This window comes from Gossypium hirsutum, chromosome D13 (genome assembly GCF_007990345.1).
Source record: "Gossypium hirsutum isolate 1008001.06 chromosome D13, Gossypium_hirsutum_v2.1, whole genome shotgun sequence".
Lineage (NCBI taxonomy): Eukaryota > Viridiplantae > Streptophyta > Magnoliopsida > Malvales > Malvaceae > Gossypium > Gossypium hirsutum.
Window position 1 is genome coordinate 1,492,656 of NC_053449.1, and position 17,142 is coordinate 1,509,797.

The window sequence follows — 17,142 nt, forward strand, 5'->3', positions numbered from 1 at the left end:
GTATTAAAATAACGGGAGTTTTTTTTTCTATGGTTAAAATATCCCATAAGCCCCTATACTTTAATTTCTAATAATTTAGTCCTCTACTTTTTAGATTTCAAAATTCAAGTACAATTATTAACTGTATTAAAATTATTTTGTTAAATTCAGATTTATTATAATGTCATTTTTTTAGTTACATTGATATCAAGTTTTTTTGTTTAGTTTCAAAATGTTACACTAACAAATTGAACTAAAAAAAATTAAGGAGGTTAACAATTAGACTTGAATATGAAAATCTAAAAAGTAGAGGAATTAAATTCTTAAAAATAAAGATAAATGGACTAAATTTAAAAATTATAAATAGTACAAGAACCTATAACATAGTTAACCTTTTTTATTTATGGGATCATATTATAATATTAATATATTATTGCACAATTAGGACTCTTTATAACAACCTTTCATGATAGCAATTATCTTTATTATATTATTTTTTATAATAACTTTTTATCGATAACATTAAATTAATTTTAAATTATAATAGACTTTTGTCTTAATTTTAGTAAAATTAATTCCACTCTTAAGAGAAATAAAAATAAAAATGTTTAAATTCTATGTAAAATTGTATTAATTATATTTTATTAAATGAAATTGTATTTGTAAATTTTATTAAAGATGAAATCTGAATCTCATTAATTAATATTATTAATATATTATTTCATACCATGCATATAATAATTCATAATTCAACAAATTCAAAATAAATGATAATTAATTAATTTTAAAATTAATTTTTTTGGTATCGATCAGTACACCATATTTTGGTTGGTACAAGCAAAATCAACTGGTACACATTGGTACGGTTGATACTGACCGAAACTTAAAGTTTGTTGTTCCGGTTTACTATCGGAACGGAATATTACAGTTGTAATGTTAAGATTGAAGTTCTTGGATTTTTTATATTGTATCGAGTTTCATCATGTGTAAATACAAAGGCGAAACAAGAAATTTTTTTAATGAGCCAATTTTAAGTTGTATATTTTTACGAGAGCTAGGATGTAATTTCAAAATTTTAATAGTTTATATCTTTATAGTTTTTAAAGAAATAAATCAAAATTTTATTTTTTTTAGGTGTTAAAGTGTAATTTTACTATTTACTAAATTAAAATCTTGGAAAACTTAAAAGGTCAAAAGTAAAATTTTACATTTTAAGGAGATCGAGATCCTACCAACCCCTAGCGCTGCCCTACGTAAATATTACGTGGTGACTTATTTTCTTATTTATTACAGGATTTAAGTCTCATCATGTATGACCTTGATAGATTTATTTTAGTTTTGGATCAAATATATTTCGATTTTCAATTCATTTATGCTTTAAACTAATTTAATTTTAGTTATGATAAATATATTATTTATTTATTTAAATTGAGTTTGTAAACTTAAATTATTATAACTTCTCAATAATTAGATGCATTTTTATGGTCATTGCATTGAAAATAACTTCAAAATATAGGTTAAAATATCTAAGTGTTCCTTGCATTATAGAGATTGGATCAAATTAGTATTTTTTATTATTAAATAGATCAATTTAGTCCTTATACTATTAAAAAAATCAAATAAATTCAATTTATAATAAGATTAACATTTAGTCTATAAAACATATCTTAAAAATTATTTTTTTCTCGATTGCAGTTCAATTAAAAAAAATTCATTTACAGAATCATACAAACTTAAGAAAAATTAACTTTGATAAATAGTAAATAATATTTTTTTTCAAACAACAAATATTAATTCTATTATAAATTGATCTTATTTAATTCATTTTAGCAGTACAATAACTAAATCAATTTATTTAATAATAAATAAAATAATTTAATCAGATCCCTATAATAAAAGAATCTCTCGATTACATTCACATTAATATATATATATATAAATAACATCAACACATATATTGAAAATGACAATTACTTTATTTATTTTTGCTAATGTTATTGGACATCATTGACAATGTGGCTACATGGAATAATCAAAGTGTGCTTTCTTAACCAGCCCCAATAATTCCAAAAATAGAAGGAAAAAAAATGCACCACTTTGAAATTTCAAATATTATACTTTTCTTAGTGAATATAAAGCTATTGACTCAGAATTTTATATTTATTTAATTTGATTTTTGTATTTTATATTTGATTAATTTAAATTGTAAATGTCAAATTTTTTAAGTGAATTAAAAATGTTTAACTTTTTACTAAATATTCAATCTATTTATATTATTATCTTTTTATCATATTTAATATTTTGATTGTGTTGGTGTCACTTATCAATCAAGTCTCAACTCGATCATAAAATTACCAAAAGCCTATTATTTTTACAAAGCAGATGATGTTATTTCGAGGTTAATTTTGTATTTTCATATAAAATAAAAAAATACTTGCACATTACGATATTTAAACCCAAAATGTTATAAAATTTAACAATTCAACTTTACCATTCAAACTAAAGTTATATTTAATTGATATGTTAATTTTATTAAATGGCTTAAACCATAAAATGGTAATTAAACCATATAAATTTTTCTTATTCGATACTTAAACTTTTTTTGTGTCATAAGTGGTACCTAAATTATACTCTGTTACCCAAAGTGATACTTGAACTATATTTTGTTATTCAAAATTTCTCAACTGTTAAAAAACTCTTAACTAATTATTTCGTGACACGTAGTAATTTTTAACTAAAAAGTTTGAAAAAATTAAATTTTCTTTCATTAAGTTTTTTTTATAAACACATTAATTTATTTTTTTCTTCACCCAAGAACTCAGGTGATAGAAAATTCAAGAACCAATCGAAAACTCATCAAAACTCAGTTTTCGGCAACTATATTCAAATTCCAATGAATTTCTTTTTTGTTTTTAACCTCGATTTCGATTCTTTTCTCATCCCGATCCAAAGCATGTACATTATTTTTCTTAAAAATATTTTTTGTGTTATTTTCCATTCTTTGTATAAATAATTGATGTTGGGTGAATGAAAAAAAAAGTCAAATAAAGCATGAAATTCTAATACTAGAAAGAAGCTTAGTAGGAATTGCAAAGAAAAGTTATCCAACAATTAAAAAATGCATTAAAAGAAAAGAAGGCGTAAAAAGATTGAAATTTTTTAATTTAATTATATTTGCTTTTTTATAATTTAGTTTAATAGTGCCACATGTCACTGAATGATTGGTTAAGATATATTTTTTAACGACTGAGATAATTTGGGTAATTAAATGTAATTTAGGTACCACTTTAGGTAAGTTTAGATATCACTTCTGATAAAAAAAAAGTTTAGGTACCACCTTGATGATTTAAGTACCATTTTATGATTTAAACCTTATTAAAATTGTTAAATAAACTTTTTCACTTACACTGTGAGTATGACATAATATAATATATTATTTATCATTAAATTAAACGAACCATTTATTAAAAGGGCAAACTACACCAAATATCATAAAACTATTAATAAGTTTACGTTTTGATCACTTGATATAAAAAAATTACAAAATGATCACTGAATTATTCAAAAGTTTTCATTCAAGTTGCTAAACTATTCATAAGTTACTACATATCAAATTACGACATATCAATGACTTAAATAAAACTTTTTGAATCGTTTAGTGACTTAAATAAAAACTATTGAATAACTCAATAATTAAATTGTAATTTTTTTGTTAAATAATTAAAATAAAATTTACTCATAATTTAGTGATTAATGACAAAATTTACCCAAAACATAATAAAACTAAAATCTAAATTATATGGGAAGATGACAAAACATAATAAATGGTGAAGAATCCAAATATTACTATTTAAAGTTGGGCGGTCCCACCCTGCCTTGGACCGCTCTACCAAACTCTTGTCTTCTTGGGTTCAAATGCGTTACACAAACTTGCTTTTCTTTTGGACGAATTACAAAACTTCCTTCAATTCCAAGAAAAAGAGCCCCCGGCCCGTGAAGTTCTGGTCTGTAAAATTAGCCCAAAGCTGTTTTCATTTGGGCCGACATTAGGTTGACCAAATATTACATTTTTTTTACAGACCAGGTGGACCAGAAATTGGCCGGGGTATTTGTCCTGTGAGAGGTAAAAAAAATTAGTTGATCCGTCGACTTTTTGCTCAACTAGTCTGGTTTGATTTAGATAACGTTGAATCTGTTGATCTAGATTGTTTTAATAAAGAATTACTGCGAAAAGTCTTTATAGAAATTGATATTATTGTTGTGCTCCGCTCAATGCTCAGTGGACTATTTCCGTCAGTGCAAAACGTCGATAGTTATTGGCCTTCATTGTATCCTCGAGGTTTATTTGTCAATAACTCTTTTGCATACCAAAATATAGGCGGGGATGAATAGAATCTTAAAAAAAAAAGTGGCATTGATACACGCCTTAAAACTTTCATTAATTTCTCATAAATTTATTTTTATCCCTGCACACCAACACCCAAGTCTCAGCTTTTACGTTTGGGTGCAAGAGCACATTTTGGCAACACTTTCAACCTTGAAAGTCAAGCGTTTAACATTACTTTTAGGGTCAAAAAACAACTTCTCAAATTCAATGGTATACAAGTTTCGATTCAATTGTAAAATTATTAAAAACCCGTTCATTTTATAAAGTAACAAATATTATTTCGAAATTTCAATATCTCAACTTAAATTTGATACATCAATTTTTTATAAATTTATTTCATAAACTGTTCCACCCAAGTAATGAATATATTATAATCTAATATTTATTATTTGAAAAATTACTATTTACATATTCAAGGGAGCCTTTTGCTTTTGGTGGTTGATCAGTAGTTGATGTCGTCTTCCCTGGAAATCGAAGCAGACAAGAAAGAACAGCGGTTGGGTTGGTAGATTTGTTTTAGAAATATCTCCAGTTTCGTGATATCAAAGCTGTCAACTGTCAAGTGGGCACTCATGCTGAACAACCTTTGCTTTACCAAATATTTAATTGGATAATTTAAGCCTTATGATTTTAAAAGAAAAATCGGTGATGGAATCAGTTAAATTATTTCTTCTCGATTTTATCATTAATTTAATTATAGTTAAAGGTTTTAACTTTTTTATTCTAATCAGTATATTGATTAATTCTTAGTTAAATCGATCCGACCGATTTGATTTGATTCCAACAACTATTGTATTTGAAACGATTCTTTGCGTAGGAATTAATTTAAATTTATCCCTTTGCTGTTGAAAGAATTAATTTAATTTTCTTTTACTAAAAATAATTAAATAAGTTCCGGTTTTAATAGAATTAATCTTTATTATTTTTAAAAAATATCAAGATTTTTGTGAGCATTATTTGATACACTAGTGGTGGAGTTTTTTTTTTAAATTCTACAAGTGAAGTTAAAAAATTTTCATGTATGCTGATTGAATTTTAACTTGATTGGTATGAACATTGTTATCAGTACAGGAAGACATGGGTTTAAGTACGTTGAAATGCATTATCTTTCTATTTAAGGGTTGAGGAGGGGCTATAAATAGTTCTAAGTATTGTGTCAAAAAAAAACAAATATGATCAAAAACCTATAATGAAATTATTCAAAAAAATTCTTTTTCTTAACGATGTTAACTTTTGAGGTAGAATAGGTAACGAAAGTTAAATTTGAGTGCCACATTTGAAAAAAGAAATTTTAAGTACCATTTTAAAAATACGGTATAATTTACGGATTATTTTTTGAATTAAGCGTTTCATTTTTACTAGTAGAAAGGGAGCTCACAAATACAAAGACCGTAAAAATTAAAACCATCAGCACGTCGCATTACTGTAATTGCCCAACCAACGAGCAGCTTTGATTTTGAGAAGGGAAAAAGCAGAAAAAGTGGAGATGCGGGGTATCGATCCCCGTACCTCTCGCATGCTAAGCGAGCGCTCTACCATCTGAGCTACATCCCCCTTCGTTTTTTTCCTAAAGGTTAATCTTGAAATTGTATTTTACTAATTAACAATTCTTTTCCTTGACATCAGATTCCACAAGAAAGAAGTTCAATGCCAAATAAATGAGTAGAATAATATTTCTTCTCTACAATAAATTGTCTTTTCCTTAGAAAAAGAAAAATGTGGAGAATTTCTGCTTCACTTTCACCATGTTAACTTATTTTTTGTCTTACGCTACAATGTTATTATAGTATCAAATCTTATCATCACCACTGTTTTTATACTAACTATAAGTAAGCGCACCGTCCATCCAAACTCATCCTAAATATGTTAACTCATTTTTATTTGATACTTGCTACTTACTTAAATTAATGATCCATATCTTAAACTTATATTTTCTCATAATATTTCAATCTTTTGGGAACTGAACCAATGGTTGAATTGACTAAGTAACAAATTTTCGATTTAACAATTATTATGAATTATTAAAAATTCAATTCAATCAGTCCCTACCAATTCGCGGTCAACTAAAGTATTGTCTTATTTCGAATCGGTGTACCAACTCTGAGATTGAACTAAAAAAAACCTGAACCTAAAAAGATCCAAACCTGAAATAACCTAACTTAATGAACCCACCCAAATCGCTTAGTTGCCACTTCTACAATTAATTTTATGAACTTGATCACATGAATTATAATTATACAAGTGTAATGTCATTACACACATTTGCATTTACCTAGTTATGAACATAAGTGAATGTTTTATAACATTAATTATATAATCATTGATCCAGTTGAATTGAACTATGTATAATGTAATAAAATGAATTACACTATTAATCATACAATATCATTAATTATATGAACATAATTGAATGAATTGTATAATTAGCTTGTGTTTCCTCGTTCATCTCTCCCCTTATCTCTACGAGTGAAGTATTGGTTAAACAATTAACTTCAACCTTCAATCGAGTTATATTTAACTCAACTAAATTAGTTCTTATATTTGATACAGTTCCATTTTCTTTCAAACTTCTTACATTTAAATGCCCTAAATGTTTCAAAAACAAGATTACAATACATTTTTGTGCATTAGGTTAATTAAGTAAATGGAGGAAAGAAAAGAGAAAGAAGTTACACATAAAGTAACCAAACATGACATTATTAAAGAAGAAAAAGTGCTTGTGTATTAACCTTTATTTCCTCTTTCAAAGTTTCCAACATATGCTTTAATTATACAATTTTGTGTGCTTGGGCTAAGTTTGCTCAATGAGTGATAAAATTTGACATTCTTAGACTCCCTACTCCAATCCCCATTAAATCAACAATGGCACAAAATCAAAACTTTTTGATGATCCATATGACTGAAGTAATAATGGAGTCAAAGAAAAAAAAAACACTAAATGCATAACATGAATTATTTCTATAAGTCACGAGTTAGTAATGATGCGTGTGTAAAGGAATTCATTCCATATGTCGGGTAGTCCGGGAAGACACCAATGGATACAATCTGCAAAATTTTCCGGGTCAGCTTGTTGTTCTGGTGTCAACATTTTACCTTGACGGATTGTATAGACAGAAGTATGTGCATCTTTTCTGTATTCCGACAGGCTTGTAATGTTAACAAAATGAACCTTAACATTCATATTTTGAGTAATGTTGTTGGCAATGACTAATAGTCGACGGTCTGTGCCCACATCTAGGTACATTGACTGGTTGAGAATTGAGGTAGTCTCTAAGGCACATTTGATCCCATTTGGATTATTCCAATCCAAGCTCCTACAAATATATGAACCAATTGAATTAAACTTCGGGTTCAAAGTTAAACGAAGGGTAGAAGGAAAACCAGTGATCTACTACTTGATATGAAGAGGAGACATGCTGTTGAAGAAGACGGTGGTTCGATTCGAATTCACATTTTTTTCAACCCATTTAGACCAAGTTTCCAATACTCTCTTATACGCTACTGGACGTTCGATCTCATCGTATTCCGTGTCGCCTCGGTCGAACGACCCTCGTCTGGTACGCACACCCACATCAGATCCATTAAAAAAGAAAAAGAACAGAAAGAATCAAACATTGATGTTAATGTTTTTTCAACCACTTACAAGACTTTCATAGTGAAAGTGTTCATCCACCAAATGTATGTATTGAAGATCAAGTAGTCCACATCTTTCCAATTCTTGCCATGTTCCTTGATTGATTCAGGCATAATTATACGATCCAAGATGCTGTGTCGTTTTGGGTCATCTGAATTTGATTGAACCAAAAAAGGAGCCCAATAAAACTCCACTGTTGCATTATAGTCCTTCAAAGACAAAAAATAAAAATTGTCTGAAAATCATGAACTATGGAACCAAGTGTTTTGCAAGCTTTGTTCATATGGTAATTTCTTTTACCTCAATTCTGAACACAGATAAAGACCCAGATTTGTTCAAGCTCTTATTTCCAGCAGGGACAGCAGATTGAACCAGACAAATCATGGATTCCCATTGGTTCCTGTTTAATGAATCTCCAACAAACATAAGCCTTTTGTTCCTCAACTTCTCAAGGAAAAATCTTGGTTTAAACCTAGTAACAGACAAATCACAAAACAAAAACTGTCAGAATCTATCAGTATCTTCAAAAAAAGTGTATAAAGAAATGGTCTTACTTGGGTAAATTACAATCTCTAGGTTGCCATCTCCAATTCTGATACATAGAATCTTTTCTTCCATTCCTCATGCAAGTAACTTGTGCTGTAAGAAACTCACATTCATCTTCTTTATATAAAGGATATGTTTCATTGTCGAAAACCCATTGTCCAGTGAAGAGATCACAATCTTCTGGAGGTAATTCAACGTCATCATCGCCTTCTTCAACCACTGGTATTTCAATCTTTTGTTGCTGCTCATCATCTTTCACAACATTAATGGATTCCTCCAAGTCATGATGATGATCATCATCATCAGGTTCCTTTGTTGTTTCTTTCGAGTTCAATGGCAGTACCACATTTTCTGGGTTGTTGGCTTGTTTGGATTGTTGGTCTTGGATTTGGGTAGCTTTAGGGGTTGAAAATGGGAACTCGGCTATGGACTTGACGTCCTCATCGTACATGAAAACCCCAAACAAGAAAACTGTGAAAACCACAACAAATATGGGAAGATTGTTGTTGGTTTTGCGTTGCTTCATCGCTCTATTTTCACTCCAAAGAGTCTTACTTTACGACACGACCTGGTTGCATGAGAAGAATATATAGAGAGGGGAAAAAATATGAAGAAATACACATGTTAGGAGACCATATAATTAGGTTCATTTTGGGTCAAATTCCATGGAAAGTCCTTCTATTATAAGTATTGCTTCAAATTAGTCCATTTACTGGTGCAGTGCCTAAATTGATCTACTGACTAATGACTAATTTGAATCATTCCCTATAATAAAAGGACCTGACAGGTAGCTTCACTGCGTATTTTGTTTAAATAAGGGTTGGTTGGTGGTGACAAGGTGTTTTTCTTCAAAATGAAAACTGGTTAGCAAATATTCTGGTGGAGGGAGAGTTGTCTTTCTCAAGTTTTCATATATATTCTTTCTTTTTCAATCAAAACAATCTCCCCCTCAGAAAGAAAACTCAAAGAGTGATTTCAAAGCTTGTCTTGGTTGGTCTTAATCCAAACTATAAGGTACAGACTTTGAATATTGGTAGTTGTGGTGTTGAAACCTATTTTCAGGTAGACCCAATTTTCTCCATTACATACTGATATGGAAGCTTCATCAGACATGGAATCCTGTTGTCTATCCTCCCAAAACTTCAGGTTCTCACCCCCTTGGGATTTGGAACTCAAAATGGTCAACAACCAACCTATAGAGGATGTAAGGAAAATGATGTATTCTAATCAGATGGTTAATTTTGAGTGTGATTCTTATGTGGGGTTAGATTAAATGAAGGGCCCTGATGCATTTCAGAATCTGTTTCCCAAGTGGGGTTGGATTAGTTTGCAAATGTTGCAGAAGGTCAAGCAAAAAATAATAATAATAATAATAATCATTCAATCAGTTTCATGAAGAAAGCTTATATCAAATAAAAAAAATGATATAGTACTATTTTTAAGGGATAATCTATTATTTGGTACGTAAGTTTGGTTTTAATGTTCAATTTGATACTTGAGTTTCTTTTTGTCCCAATTTGGTACTTTAGTTTGGCTTCAATGTTTAATTTGATATCCAGACCATGTTACTCGATGAATGTTTGACAAGTGTGCTCTAATAAAAAAACATAGATACTTAATTGGAACAAAAAGAAACTCAAATATCAAATTGAAAAAATTCAGGTACCAAATTAAATATTGAAGTCAAACTCAGGTATCAGATTGGACGAAAAAAACTTAGGTCCCAAATTAAACATTGAAGCCAACTCATGTACTAATTTGGGGGGAAAAATCAGGTACCAAATTAAACATTGAAACCAAAATTAGATACCAAATAGTATATTACCTCTCTTTTTATATTCTTTTATTATCTTTAACTCTTTGATACTCTCAGGGTTAATATACTATTTAGTACCTAAGTTTAGCTTCAATATTGAACTTGATACTTGAGTTTCTTTTTATCTCAACTTGATACCCGAATTTGACTTCAATGTGCGCAATTTGGTACTTGAGATTTTTTTTATCTCAAATAAGTACATGTGTTTTTTTAAAACTAGAGTACATGTGTCAAATATTCATTGGATTGTTAGATTTAGGTATCAAATTGAACATTAACGCCAAACTCAAACATAAAATTGAATATTAAAACCAAACTCAAGTACCAGATAGTATATTAACCCTTACTCTTATGATTGGAAACTTGATTTTGAGTTCTCCTATTCACCCTTTAAAAGAAATAATTAAAAGAGCAAATCCAGTAACTTTCTCATTTCAAAGGGTATAACTATAATTTCCTTTCTTTAAAGTGTAATTATGGTAAAATATTTCACCTAATCATCCTTCCAAATGTCAATGTTTTTAGTTGGTGCATTGTTACTAAACCTCCCCAAACCAAAAATTATTGTATATTTAATATATATATATATACATATATTCTTTTTCCCAACAAAATCTTAAATAAATAAATGATATAAAAGTTGTGTGATATTTATTTGTCCACAACACGTGGAAAGATGTTTTATAGGTAAATATCACATTGGGTGACAACCACATCTTCTTATTTTATTAACCATATTAATCTCAAATATCACATTTAACCTTCAACATATTTGAGTGTAGTATCACGATTTTTAATTTTTTTATCTTTCAATATAATATCTAGAATTTTTCATAACCCCTTCTCAATTTTTAAATACGAAGATAATGTAGTCCAATGCATTCGAACTCACATTTTTTTATACTATCAATAATATTAATATCTATTTTATAATTTATATTTGGGTTTGAGTACTTCACTTCATGGGGGTGGTAGTTTTGAAGGGTGGGCCATCACTTTTATTCCAAGCCAAGGAAGCTATAGAATATAATACCTTATCACTAGGGTCCATCTACATCAATTTGGGTATATGTACTTTCTATAATTGATTCAACAATATATTTTCTTACTCAACGTCGTTGTAAACATTAAATAATTTGGATGAATTTTATATGGGTTAATATGTCATTGTATATATTATCGATAAATTAAATGATGAGTACACCTATTTAAGAGATAAAATATCTGTCTAAACTTAAAAACTTGTCTAATATTTGGAAAAAAGATCTTTTAAAATACGAGTTTGATCTTTAAAATCTATAAGTGTCAAATCATGTAAATGAAGGCATTGCATGCAATTCCGAGGATAGATGATGAGAAGGGTTTACATTCAAAATTTTCTTGCAGAGAGATATGGACTAGTTGTAGCCTACATGCTTGTACAATAAGCTCCCACAATTGCCTCGACAAAGGACAACTACCAAAGAGATGGTCCCAAGTTTCCTACTGATGTCCATGCATGGAACACAACCAGGATCAATTTGGTTTTCACTGAAAGCTTGTCTGGTATAATCAACCAAACAATGAAAGTATGTCTTGGTATGGTAAGGTTTCCCTAGATCAGCTTATGCTAAGGATCTTTTTCTCTCCTCTATCTAAGCTTACCTTAGGCCTTGCCTGGCCGAAAATCATTCTTCCCCCTAAAAATAAAAGAATTAAAGGCTTAAGCCTCAACATTTTTATCCATAAAGTGGTTGTGCTTGTAAGATACTTCATCCTTTCAACCTATAACGCTCAGTCCAAGCCACCCGTAGTGAACCTGCTTTGATCCAAAAAAACCATAAATTCCTTAGAATACAAACATTATTCTAGAGAGTGAGATCCCTCACTCTAAAACTCCTTTACACTTTGGATAACACACTCCTTCCTAACTTACTTTGGCCCCTTAGTTGAACCTGTTTGAATCTAGTGCCCTAAATATAATCTTTTAATTTTTTTAATAGATTAATTTAATAAAATGTCATTATTGACATTGATATCATTTGTATTTTTCCTAAACGTGTTTTTGCACGCAAAACAAAATGTAAGCAAATATTAACTCAATGATTACTTAATGTTTAACTTATACTAAGTTACAGGATGTGATCATATCATAATGCTAAAATAACATAAATTCATTGATGGCAGATCAGTATACAACTTCTACATGACATAAATTTATTTACAATAGTGGAATTCATTGCTCGATTAAGGGTAAATGATATTCTGTCTTTAGCATTATATGATAGATGGAAAACCCACAAGGCCACGGGTCATTTTCCTAAAATGAATGATTTAATTGCTATTTGTTAGTAATTAACTTTTTCATGAAGGAAGATATAATGCTTACCATGAGATAAAATAAGATCATATTGGTGAATGGATTTAACTCAAAGAAGAGATTAAGGATATCCCATGAGGGTAACACATTTAGGAAAAGGTCATTCGGCAAGCTTCTATATAATTGTTTTCGTAATGATATATAATGAGTGAAAGTTCAATCACGGTACTTTAATGGAATGAGTCCATGATTAAACAATGTTGTAAGTAATAGACGAAGAGTCGAAACTTAATTACAAATTATATATCCAATCGGTCTCTCTGCTAGCTTGACAAAACCTAAAATAGATTGCATGTAGAACTAATATTATGAAATGAATGAAAATGACGGTTAAGAGAAATAAGTCGCATGTATCATTATCATCATTGAATGCATTTTCTCAATAAGTAGAAACAATGAATTAGAGATTAAATCAATTTCTTCAAACTATTATTTAATTGATTGAAATTAAATAATTAAAATTCGAAATGGAAAATCATAGTTTTATTGAACCCGGAAATTAAATATATTTCCTCATAAATTCTAGTACGCTAACGTCATCATGATTTTAATGGAATTAGAATTGGATTGTAAAAATAATTTAATTTGGTGAATTAATTTAATTAATTGATATTTTGGGAAATTAAAAAATTGGTTATTTGGTTGATTAAATCAAAAGAACACATATAATTATACCTAATACATGACAAAGGCCCAATAAGCCCATCTACATAATAGGGACAACAAACCCTAGTCCCAAAAAATGTCGTATCACCACCCAATAGTGTTTCCTAAGCATGAAACTGTAATTTTTTTAAATATTATTATTTAATTACTCATTTCTTAACCGACCAAATTGATCGTAATATTTCGATTCGATTAACCGTTTAAACACCCTTAATAATAAAAACTTATACTATATAATAATTGAAATACAAAACAAAATTACACTACTATTTCATTGACAAAAATTCCATTATTTATAAAGATAAAAGAAAAAAATTAATATATTTCTTAAATTACCCATATATCTCTTTAAATCCCAACTAATCAAATCGAAAAATATTATTTTTTAAACACACTCGAATCCACGATCTTCAAATTGTTATAACAGCAACAGTACTAAAATCGAGAAAAATTACAAAAAAAAAAAACCCATTAAATTCGATATCTATCGAGTGGATCATTAAAGAGATAACATTCATTATAAACTCTCCATGCATAGTCTTCAAAGGAAAATGAATTAAACAATCTCTTTTCTTGCTCTTCCTTACTTCCACAAACTTGACTTTCATCATCTTCGTCGCCAGTTCCCTCTTCACCGACGACCTCCGGAAGCAAAGGTGTAACTCTACTATTACATGGAAGCGTCACTAATAGTGACATTGATACGAGACGAGACTTGTTTCCGTCGCCTAAACATGCCATTGGTCTTCCTCTCACTTTGCTTAGTTTCCCGTTGCTCCAAACCTGCCAATACATATACTGAATTTTAGATTCACCAGCTTACAAAATACATAACTAAAACTATCATTAATTTAATCATCCCATCGATTCTCGATCCTCGATCCAATCGGTCTAGTCCAGATTAATCCTAACATTTAATTCATACCTAAATAAGCTATAAATTTTTATTTAAAATAATGGCTAAATTAAGTACATAATGATTTTTTTTTGATTTTTTTCATTAAACACTCGATTGGTACGGATTTCAACCATAGAAATTGAGATTGGAAAAGAAATTAAATTTATGAGTTAGATAATGATAGTTGTAAATTGCCAAAAAGGAAGATATATAAAAGTTTGGCAAATATTAATTAAAAATTAATACTAATAAATGAGTTGAGGGTGAAATAAAAGTTACTTGAGCAATGTCACCAAGAGTGACCATGATTGAGTCCACTTGGGGCGAAACCGAAACCGAACCCGAATCCTTCAACAAGGAATATTTTTGACACCTGATTTGGTATTGCAACCCGATCACATACGGGTAAAACCCGCCCGATGGTTTATCATGGTCCCCATGTAAACCCTCTGATATCCACATCAATGAACGGAACCGGGTCGGGTCCTCTCCTATCGAGTTATCAAACCCCATTGCATCTGCCAACTTATCAATGATCTTCAAACCCAGTTTCTCTAAAGCCCGTGTGAACTCTCTTAGAGAAGTCAATGATAAATCGGTTGTTGTCTCAGTTGAACACTCAGTATCAAAGCAAAAGGACTCACCCTTTCCATCCCCATCTTCTTCTTCCTCGTCATCATCATCAGCATCAAAGCCTAAAGGCCAGTTTTTAGGGAAACACGATTCTTTTTGGTCTCTGGTGAGTTCAAAGAGAGACAGAGACTCAGTCTCGGCTGAGTTAGCGAGTTGGGATGGTATGTCATGGTTTGTGAGTTGGAGGAAGCCGAGTTCTGAACCGGAGGAGAGAAGGAGATGATTAAAGTTAGGGTCAGAGAAAGAGAGGGTAGGAGGAGGAGGAGAGGTGGCGGATGTGGAGGAGCGGCGTTTAGGGAGGGAAAGAGTAGGAGGGAGGCGGTGGAGGAGATTGGAAAGTTCATCTGCGGCGACGGATGACGTGACGGTGTGATGGTTGGGTTGGGCGGAAGGGGTTGGCGGTGGGGCCGCGGTGGCGCCGTACAAGTTTGGCAGGTGTTGATGTTGCTTGTGAGTTGAAAATGCCATGGGCATGGAAAGATAAAATGGACCCTTAGCTGTATACTATAATATGTATATATCAGAAATATAAATGTTGTTGAATATATATAGTGAAGTGGGTGTGTCACACGTGTGTATGTATTATTTTTTCTTACATGTGGACTAATTAAAATCAAATCTTTGATTTTTAATTTAATTATTTCAAAGATTTATATTTGATTCTTTAAAAAAAATTATATTTGATACATTAACACGGTATAATTCTATTTACGGTTAGTGAATAAAATTACGTAAAAGCACCATGAAAGCTTCTGTATTAGGAGTCAGATTGCATTTTGTCCCCTTCACTCAAAAAATGGACAAATTAATCTTTATACGTTAGATCAAAAAGCAACTTGGCCGTTTCCATTAAAAATTTCATCCATTTCTATTGTTAAAAACTAGTGTGATTGACGGAGTAACCAAACAGTTACACGTAGCATGCCACATATACCTCATGTTGATTTATAAATACTAGTTTTAATAGTAAAAATGGGCGAAATTTTTAACAGAGTCCAATTTGCTCTTTTATTTAATGCAGAAATACTAGTTTATCCACTTTTGAGTAAAATAGACAAAATACAATCTGCCTACCAATATAAAAATTTTCATGCTACTTTTACCAATGATAATACATCATCTTAAATGAGATAACGAATTTATTTATTTTTATAAAATTTACATTATCTTTCTTTAAATATAATAATTAAAAAAATAAAATATCAAAAGAGTTAATTATAAAAAAAAAGTTCGTCTAAGTGGGCGCGCTTTCCTACCAACTGTGTAGAAAGCATGCCCAGTTGAATGCGCTTTCATACTCTCTCTTTAAAAAAACGGTTATTTTCTTAAATTAAAAAAACAATCCATTTAACCAATTAAATATTTTTCGACATATTGAATTAATTAAGTCAAAATTTTTATTAAAAATTATTTTAAAGAAAATATATACCCGTGGCTTATTCCTCCACATCGTATAATTGCTTTCCTTTTCACACGTGCCATCATTCTAGCAGGATATTTTTTAGGAGACAACTTTTATTTAGGTATATAGATCTTTGAAGATTGAAAATTTAGGATAATTTGTGCAAAATATTTTCCGCAATATTTGCTTAATCAAATTTGATTAGTTAGATTAAAAAATTTATTCGAAAAGAAAGTTGAACCAGATGATTCATAAACTGGTATGGATCGATTGAATTGGATTTAAAAATCAGTTAAACTAATTTTATCTATATTTTTTATTTTTTTAAATTCTTAATATTTTATTTAATCGAATCGGACGAATCAATCGAACCAATTTAACTCTGGTTTTCTTAACATTGTCCATATGCTTAAATAAAAGAAAATTTAAGTCTACATTAAGAAGAAACAATGACCTTAACTTGCTTTGTAAAAAAAGTATATATTAAATGTGTATACATTTTGTTGTTGTCAAAGATTGGTGCAAAAGCTTTAGGTCATACACGCATGAATTGAGGAAATGAAAAATTACTTTAAATATATATAGCTTTGATTTTAATATCAAGTTTATCTGTAATAGTTAAATCAGTTTAGTCAAATATATGTTATTCGTTTCGTACCGTGCATTTTAAATTCTAGGATTGACTCAAACCGTAATAGTTAATTAAATCGATTAACTAAAATGACATACTTTTTTTGTATTACGTAAAACTAATAAATTGATATAACATTTCCGAAATTCAAAAACATAAATATTAAAAATAAAGAAATTAAAAGAATAACA

At 29.6% G+C, this 17,142-nt stretch overlaps 2 protein-coding genes and 1 non-coding gene across 3 annotated transcripts; all 3 read right to left on the reverse strand.

Annotated features, from left to right (window-relative positions):
• Positions 1-5,847: 5,847 nt before the first annotated feature.
• Positions 5,848-5,920, reverse strand: TRNAA-AGC (transfer RNA alanine (anticodon AGC)). The gene has a single exon. It is a non-coding gene; the product is annotated as a tRNA-Ala (tRNA).
• Positions 5,921-7,065: 1,145 nt separating this feature from the next.
• LOC107918894 (protein ESKIMO 1) lies at positions 7,066-9,126 on the reverse strand. The gene is made up of 5 exons (XM_016848470.2): positions 8,555-9,126; positions 8,301-8,472; positions 8,010-8,209; positions 7,762-7,920; positions 7,066-7,680 (listed from the first exon to the last, which is right to left on the reverse strand). Exons 1-5 carry the CDS (start codon positions 9,070-9,072, stop codon positions 7,332-7,334), a joined length of 1,398 nt encoding a protein of 465 aa, XP_016703959.1. The 5' UTR covers positions 9,073-9,126; the 3' UTR covers positions 7,066-7,331.
• A 4,501-nt stretch (positions 9,127-13,627) lies between these two features.
• On the reverse strand, positions 13,628-15,440 carry LOC107918498 (uncharacterized). The gene is made up of 2 exons (XM_016848069.2): positions 14,565-15,440; positions 13,628-14,170 (listed from the first exon to the last, which is right to left on the reverse strand). Exons 1-2 carry the CDS (start codon positions 15,390-15,392, stop codon positions 13,859-13,861), a joined length of 1,140 nt encoding a protein of 379 aa, XP_016703558.2. The 5' UTR covers positions 15,393-15,440; the 3' UTR covers positions 13,628-13,858.
• Positions 15,441-17,142: the final 1,702 nt, after the last annotated feature.

Coding starts and splice junctions, on each gene's coding strand:
- LOC107918894 (XM_016848470.2), bottom strand. CDS start 9,072: ATGAAGCAACGCAAAACCAACAACAATCTTCCCATATTTGTTGTGGTT. Junction 8,210..8,300: donor TATCTGTGTTCAGAATTGAG/GTAAAAGAAATT, acceptor TTGTCTTTGAAG/GACTATAATGCAACAGTGGA. Junction 7,921..8,009: donor ACTTTCACTATGAAAGTCTT/GTAAGTGGTTGA, acceptor TGTGCGTACCAG/ACGAGGGTCGTTCGACCGAG.
- LOC107918498 (XM_016848069.2), bottom strand. CDS start 15,392: ATGCCCATGGCATTTTCAACTCACAAGCAACATCAACACCTGCCAAAC. Junction 14,171..14,564: donor CTCTTGGTGACATTGCTCAA/GTAACTTTTATT, acceptor ATGTATTGGCAG/GTTTGGAGCAACGGGAAACT.